The 7731-nt window shown below is 40.2% G+C and overlaps 1 protein-coding gene across 1 annotated transcript; it reads right to left on the bottom strand.

Moving 5' to 3' along the window:
- Nucleotides 1-2248: 2248 nt before the first annotated feature.
- On the bottom strand, nucleotides 2249-7245 carry LOC112049732 (waprin-Phi1-like). The gene is made up of 3 exons (XM_024087747.2): nucleotides 7031-7245; nucleotides 5862-6044; nucleotides 2249-4625 (listed from the first exon to the last, which is right to left on the bottom strand). Exons 1-3 carry the CDS (start codon nucleotides 7062-7064, stop codon nucleotides 4474-4476), a joined length of 369 nt encoding a protein of 122 aa, XP_023943515.2. The 5' UTR covers nucleotides 7065-7245; the 3' UTR covers nucleotides 2249-4473.
- Between the last annotated feature and the right edge of the window lie 486 nt (nucleotides 7246-7731).

The raw sequence follows: 7731 nt of genomic DNA, 5'->3' as shown, positions 1-7731 counted from the left end.
CTAAGAATATACCTCTGCCTTCGATTTGGAGGGCGTATGTTCAAATCCGGTCCGTGGCACCACCGTTATCTACATGTGTAAAGTCTGCCAATGTCATTGGGTAAGCGTGGTGGACTATAATTAGCCGAAACCCTCTTATTCTTGTGATATTGGACTTGTGCTCAGCAGTGATCCGAATATGGGTAGGTAGTGAGATTTTCTTAATTTGTCCAGGTCTGGCTGGTGGGAGGCTTCGGCCGTGGCTAGTTACAGGCAAAGACGTACCGCCAAGCGATTTAGCGACAGAAACTGTTTAGAAAATATGTTTCACAGTGTTCTCGATAAAGTTAAGTCGATAAAGATGAATTTTGGTATTATTATAAATGGGACCATGGAGCTGAACATGGGCTACTTTTAGTCCCTAAAATAAAAGGGCAAGCGGTAGAAATAGGGGTAGAAAGTGTATCGAAAGTCCTTTTTTTGGGAGTTACAGGTAAAAAAAGTGCATAAATAATGAAAGAAATATGAAACGTTACGTATGTGATTCAATAATTTGAAAACAACCCCTAAAAGGTCGAAAGGGGTTGATGACAGCTTACACTAATTATTCGCAGACGAAGTCGCAGGAGTCCGCTAGTAAATAATATGTAGAAACAGAAAAACACACATGAAAACGCAATCATCATAAAATAATATGAGATTTGGTTCGTTTTGCTCACGAGACAGGGATTATTCCGATTAAATGGGCAGGCCTGTTCCGGACGAACGAAGCGTCTGGAATTCATTAGGGAAAATCATTTTCTTCTGTTCTCTCTACTTTCCCTTGTCAAATGGAGATGTTATCTTTTTCTTTCGTTTCCTATGACATCCGTTCAGTATTACTTTGTGATTGTTTTACTCTAATTGGTGTTAATTGTTTATTGGTAATTCGTTAGAGAGCCGTGATAGCCCAGTGGATATGACCTCTGCCTCGGATCCCGGAGAGTGTGGGTTCGAATCCGATCCGGGGACTGCACTTCCAACTTTTCAGTTGTGTGCATTTTAAGAAATTAAATATCACGTGTCTCAAACGGTGAAGGAATACATCGTGATGAAACCTGCATACCAGAGAATTTTCTCAATTCTCTGCGTGTGTGAAAAGCCAATCTGCATTGGGCCAGCGTGGTAGACCATTGTCCTAACCTCTCTCATTCTGAGAGGAGACTCGAGCTCAGCGGTGAGCCAAATTTGGGTTGATAACGAACTAACGAACGCATCGTTGTACATGTTACAGTTATTATTATACGAAGTTCCCGTTCTCGTGAGTATATACGAATAAAACACATCATATTTAAATCGCTGATAATGGAACTTTCTAGTGTTAAAAGAGTTTTAAAAATTGTTTATTGGCTTAGGCAAGAAAGCGTAACTAACTAACTCACATTCGCATTTGTATTTTTTTTTGTTTAGGAAGTGTGGAAGCATGGACATCAAGTTAAAGTCTATGATATTTTAGTATTATGGTAAGTTCATCATAATTAATCATCAAATATTACAAATAAATATTATCAAAAATTGTGGAACCGAAACTGTATTTATTTATTTATTATTCTACAAAAAATATATTTAAATTAAGCCTAACCATAATTCAACACAAACCACACTTTTACTGTTTTACTGTGCACTGGTATTTATAACATAATACAATATTTAAGAAAAAATTAAATTGATTGTAGGTACGTGATAGGCAGAGATATAGGTTCCATTTCCATTTCCAGTATTTCGAATGTTTATTTCTAAAATTAAGAAACTATACTCTAGTGTGGACAATCAAAAACTATTGTACAAATATATAAATCTTCAGATAGCCAGATTTACATAAAATGGAATTTAAAATTTAATTTTATATATAAAGTGGAAAATTCAATTTGCAACAGACAGAATGCGGGTCCAATTCTCCATAAAAGTTTTTAATGGAAATGGAACACATTCTGAAATATTTACACTCCCGTTTTGCGTGGACACGCATTTAATGAAAGTGCATATATTTTTTTTAACTGTTACTTGTTACGTAGTTGACAATATAAATACGTCATTTTCAGTGCACTATATTCTTTAATACCTGCTGACCCGTCTAGAAGTAATTAGCCTTGAATTTGGACTTGCCATTAACAGAGAGAAGACCAAAATAATGATTGTGGACCGCGCCAATCAGAACAGACCAGATATTGACAAAATAGCGAACTGTGAGGTTGTTCCAACCTACATCTATCTGGGTTCTACTATCTCTAATACTGGTGGTTGTGAGATTGAAATCCGGAGACGTTGTGCCATTACTAGATCGGCAGTGGATAAACTTAGCAAGATTTGGAAAGATAGGAGAATCACCAAAACCACGAAGGTTCGACTTATGAGTTGTCTTGTCTTTCCAATCTTTCTCTACGGTGCGGAAACGTGGTCCTTGCGTCTACAAGACCGTCGCAAGATCGATGCCCATGAGATGTGGTGTTGGAGGCGTTTGTTGAGGATTCCTTGGACAGCATTCAGAACCAACATTTCCATTCTCAATGAACTAAAGATAAAAGAAAGGCTTTCGTCGACTGTGCTTTTACGGGTCTTAAAGTTCTTTGGCCACATCTCCAGAAATCATGATTCTATAGAACGGTTGGTAGTGCAAGGGCAAGTCCAAGGCAAAAGATCCAGAGGCCGATCTCCAACCCGCTGGACGGATTTGGTTAAGGCTGCTACACAATCATCTTTGGCGGAGTTTACTCAAAATGCAGCCAATCGCCAAAAGTGGCGGAGCATTGCACAGAAGGCGTCGCTCATCGCTGCAACCACGACCACTCTGCCAAGAGTGCACGATTAAGAAGAAGATATTCTTTAATGGTTTTTTTTATATAGGGACGCAAACAAATAAAAACTAGTGTTGTTTTTTCGGAATCTGCTCTCCGGATCGTTGATAATTTTTTCGAGTTTATTATATAATCATATGTACTTATCTCTCGTTTAAATCTAATCTATACTAATATTATAAAGCTGAAGAGTTTGTTTGTTTGGTTGAACGCGCTAATCTCAGGAACGACTGGACTGATTTGAAAAATTATTTCAGTGTTAGATAGCCCATTTACCGAGGAAGTTTATAGGCTACGGGAACGGGAACCACGCGAGTGAATATACTTATAAAATTATCTTGTCGCAGTGTTTTTATCAAACTCAGAATTCACCAAAACATAAACAAGACTTAAATGTCAGTATGTTTGTCTGTAAGTCTGTTTGTCCAGGCTCATCATCGGAACGGCTGGACCGATCTTTAACGGACATTCACTGGAAGATGGAAGAGGTAATATTCTGTAGTAGAGAAGTAGGTCAATATACTAATATTACAGAATTTATTTGCATATTTATTTATTAGGTATATTTTGTGAGTAGTGTAGTAGTTTTCACGTGTCATTAGCATCCGGGCGCTGGCAGGTCAGCGCACCGCAGCGATTGGGGCAGCACTTGATCGTTGAGAACATTATATAAATGTATGTGTGTATGGATAATTTACCTGAGTGTGATAAATAATAAAATTAATACTATATGAAGAAAAAAAACAAGTGTCTATTTATTTTAAGATATATTGTGAGGAAACCTGCATACCAGAGAATTTTCTTAATTTTCTGCGTGTGTAAAGTCTGCCAATCCGCATTGGGCCGGCGTGGTGGACTATTGACCTTACCCCTATCATTCTGAGAGGAGACTTGAGCTCGACAGTGAGCTCAACGATTTGATAATGATGATGAATGAAATGTCTATATGACTGTCAGTAGGTTCGTTCAGGTTAATCTTCGACACGGCCCGACCGATCCTAAAACGACTAGGTTACATATAGTAAAGAATAGGTTACATATAGTAAAGAAGTAAATATAATTATTTGACAATATTTATTTGTTATATCTTGCGGGTAGTTGTGTAAGTCGTCACGTGTCGTCAGCGTCCGGGCGCTGGCAGGTGAGCGCGCCGCAGCGGTTGAGGCAGCACTTGACTTGAGTTTGCGCGGGCAGGCGAGAGGCGCTCAAAATTTATACACAGCTTAATGTTAGTTGTGGTCAACCGTCGTTGTTGACCACAACATACAAACAAATAATACCTAAATATCGTCTACAATTTCGAGTTGTGTATTCAGGAAGTGTAAAAGCTATATATACATAAATGTATAATGGGATTAAAGAAAACATTGTGCATGTTTGCGCTCATTGTTGTAGCCTATTATTTTGATCACTTTTTGCGGTGATTTTGTAGGGACGTAAACGATCTATAGTATAAACTTATCATTGATCAATACTGAATATATAGTATATAAAAAAAAATCAAGTGTCTTTCTGACTGTCTGTGTTTATCCAGGTATATATTCGACATGGCTGCTCCGATCTTAAAGGATCTTTAATAGAATAGATTATTAGTAGAGAAGTAAATATAATTATTTGACAATATTTATTAGTTATATCTTGCGGGTAGTTGTGTAAGTCGTCACGTGTCGTCAGCGTCCGGGCGCTGGCAGGTCAGCGCGCCGCAGCGGTTGGGGCAGCACTTGAGTTTGCGCGGGCAGTCCGAGTCGCCGGTACACGAGTGACTACACACCCACACTCCGCGCGGAAACTCGGGGCACGTGCCCGGCTTCACTGTGTGGAAAATAATGCTATATCAGTAGGGATGATGACAAGGTTTTAATATATTGATTTTTATGAGACATTTGGGGAAATAAGGTCATCATTATCATCATTATCAACTTATATTCGGCTCACTGCTGAGCTCAAATCTCCAGTATAAGAGGGGTTAGGCCAATAGACTACCACGCCAGCCCAATGCAGATTGGCCGACTTCACTCGCAGAGAATTAAGACAATTCTCTGGAATGCAGGTTTCCTCACGATGTTATTCCTTCACCGTTTAAGACACGTGGCATTTAATTTCTTAAAATGCACACAAGGGATATGGTAGGGAAAAGGTGGACATAAGACAATGCGAAGCTTGACCTGATCCGTTATAATCCAAATAAAAACCGTTATGGGTGCCAAGCTGTGTGTTGTGTGTGTCCTGTGTTTTGTCTAAACAATGCATTTTTAACACCTTTGGGTACTTTAGTTTAGTTTTAGTTTGTGTTTATAGCACAAAAAAGACTTACATAAAGAAACTGTGAACCAGGCCAGTGCTTCAGAGACTCTGAAGTAAAATTTTATTAAAATGTAAATTATATCGAGCTCAATCCTCTTGCTGTGCCTTCCTCGCGAAAAATGTATGACATCTACTCGTACATGATTTATTTAACTGGGACTGTGTGGGTAAATCAGCTACCGTAGTAGATAAACCTGAATGTATTATACAACGTGCGTATTATTTTTAAATACATTTTTTACAGCACATCTGCGGCGCGCCGCACGTCGCCGTCAACCGCAGAGCATGAGCCTCACCTAATGTTACGAACTGCCTCAGCGTCATGGCGTCCACGCACATAGAGTCGCCGCACGCGGTGGGGCAATATAGCTGCGGTTCGTCGCACGGCACCGCCAACCGCAGGCTCACCTAATGTTACGAAGTGCCTGAGTGTTATGGCATCCAAGCACATGGAGTCGCCGCACGCGGTGGGGCAAGATAACTGCGGTGCGCCGCACGGCGCCGCCAACCGCAGGCTCACCTAATGTTACGCAGTGACTCAGCGTCATGGTATCCACACACATAGAGTCACCGCAAGCTGTTTGGTAGGACAGCTGCGGTGCATCGCGCGGCGCTGTCAACCGCAGACTCACCTAATGTTACGAAATGCCTCAGCGTCATGGCACCCACGCACATAGAGCCGCCGCAAGCTGTTTGGTAGGACAGCTGCGGTGCATCGCACGGCGCTGTCAACCGCAGGCTCACCTAATGTTACGAAGTGCCTCAGCGTCATGGCGTCCACGCACATGGAGCCGCCGCACGCGGTCGGGCAGCACAGCTGCGGCGCGTCGCACGGAGACGCGGGCCCGCACGTCGCGTCGCACACGTCCGTTGACAGCGTCGGTGGACACGAGCCTTTCTGACATGTTGAGTAATGTACGGAGAGCACTGAAATACATAAAAGAAAGAAAGAAAGATCTTTATTTTTAAGTAATGCCACATATTACATTCTTAAATTCTAAATTATTCCATAGCTTAATTGTCCACGCAATAAAAGAAAAATGCCTTGCAATATGTGGCATAACATAGAAAAAGGGCCTAATTCAGCATTTTGCCACATACATCCTACACAAAAAAGAAGTATGCAGCACTGATTTTCAGTTAGGACCTAGTTCAGGTGCCGCCACGTACACAGTCCAACATCCTATGTTAACTATTATAAAATAAGAACCAAATTAAAACTAATTAGGTAGATAAGTACATTGATTAAAATTAAAATTTGCAGATGTACATAATATTTTAGTTATGTTAGAAATCTTTGTAACAGGACTCGTCTCGAAACCTAATATCGCCATGCCATCACTAAACACGGCCGTGTTCCGGTCTGCAGGTGGTTGTTTTTTTTGTTATCTATATGAAAGCACATAGCAGCTCCTTAGGGAACTTCCTTGCATGTCCTATGTATTATTGCCGATTAATGATGTATTTGTTATGTATGCGTACCTACATAACAAGTGTAAGTGTTTATATGTTCATTAGTCGTGGCATGAAGAGGTTACGCAACTACTGAGCCGATTTGGTAAAAAATCGAATGGTGATATCTTTGATACTGGATCAATTTACATCTATTTTTATTACGTAAAAATCGGGATTCGGAAAAATCAGGATTTCTGAAAAATCTAAAAAAGTTATTGTTAAAACCAAAATACGAGCAGGTACATAGTAATACAAGTAACACTTACCTCGCGAGCAACACGCTTTCTCGTTGGTCTAGTGGTTAGTCAATTTGGCTTCGAATCACGGGGTTCAAAAAAATAAGCCCGCCAATCCGCAATGGAGCAGAATGGTAGGTGTTAGCGCCATATCCCGACTCCTCTAAGAAAGGAGGATCCCTGCAGTGGATTGTTAAAATAGGTTGATAATAATGAACTCACCTAACATCACCACTATTATACAAAGTCGCATCATTTTAACAAGAACACATGCAGTTAAAATATAACTTAAATATATAATTATAATAATAATAAATCTCGTAACACTCGCGAGGGACGTCTCGACACGATTAAATACGTTCAGATTACTCGATCACACAAAGTTATCTGTGTTTGTTAAACTGTGACCCGAAAACCTCAAGAATACCTATTCCAACTAACATTTATATAGAAATTAAATGTGTTTTTTCCCTCATTATACAAAAATTAGGATTTTCGAATAGTGAATCATAGCATCATCATCAACCTTTATTAAATACGTGAAGCGAAAACTTTTAACGCAAATTGAGTCAACAGATGAACATTAGGCACTGTTAGAGTTACGTTACGTTATCAACCCATTTCGGCTCACTGCTGAGCTCGAGTCTCCTCTCAGAATGAGAAGGGTTAGGCAAATAGTCCACCACGCTGGCCCAATGCGGATTGGCAGACTTCACACACGCAGAGAATTAAGAAAATTCTCTGGTATGCAGGTTTCCTCACGATGTTTTCCTTCACCGTTTGAGACACGTGATATTTATATTTTTTTAAATGTACACAACTGAAAAGTTGGAGGTGCATGCCGCGGACCGGATTCGAACCCACACCCTCCAGAATCGAAGGCAGAGGTCATATCCACTAGGCTATCAGTTAGAGTTAAAGTA

This window comes from Bicyclus anynana, chromosome 12 (genome assembly GCF_947172395.1).
Source record: "Bicyclus anynana chromosome 12, ilBicAnyn1.1, whole genome shotgun sequence".
NCBI lineage: Eukaryota > Metazoa > Arthropoda > Insecta > Lepidoptera > Nymphalidae > Bicyclus > Bicyclus anynana.
The sequence above is the reverse complement of the archived record's forward strand: the minus strand, read 5'-3'. Positions and strand labels throughout refer to the sequence as shown.

What these genes read in the sequence shown, in the direction of transcription:
- LOC112049732 (XM_024087747.2), bottom strand. Translation starts at nt 7,064, where the DNA reads ATGATGCGACTTTGTATAATAGTGGTGATGTTAG. An exon ending in TATAATAGTGGTGATGTTAG is followed by an intron (nt 6,045 to 7,030) that starts GTGAGTTCATTA and finishes TATGTATTTCAG; the next exon opens with TGCTCTCCGTACATTACTCA. An exon ending in GAGGCACTTCGTAACATTAG is followed by an intron (nt 4,626 to 5,861) that starts GTGAGCCTGCGG and finishes TTTTCCACACAG; the next exon opens with TGAAGCCGGGCACGTGCCCC.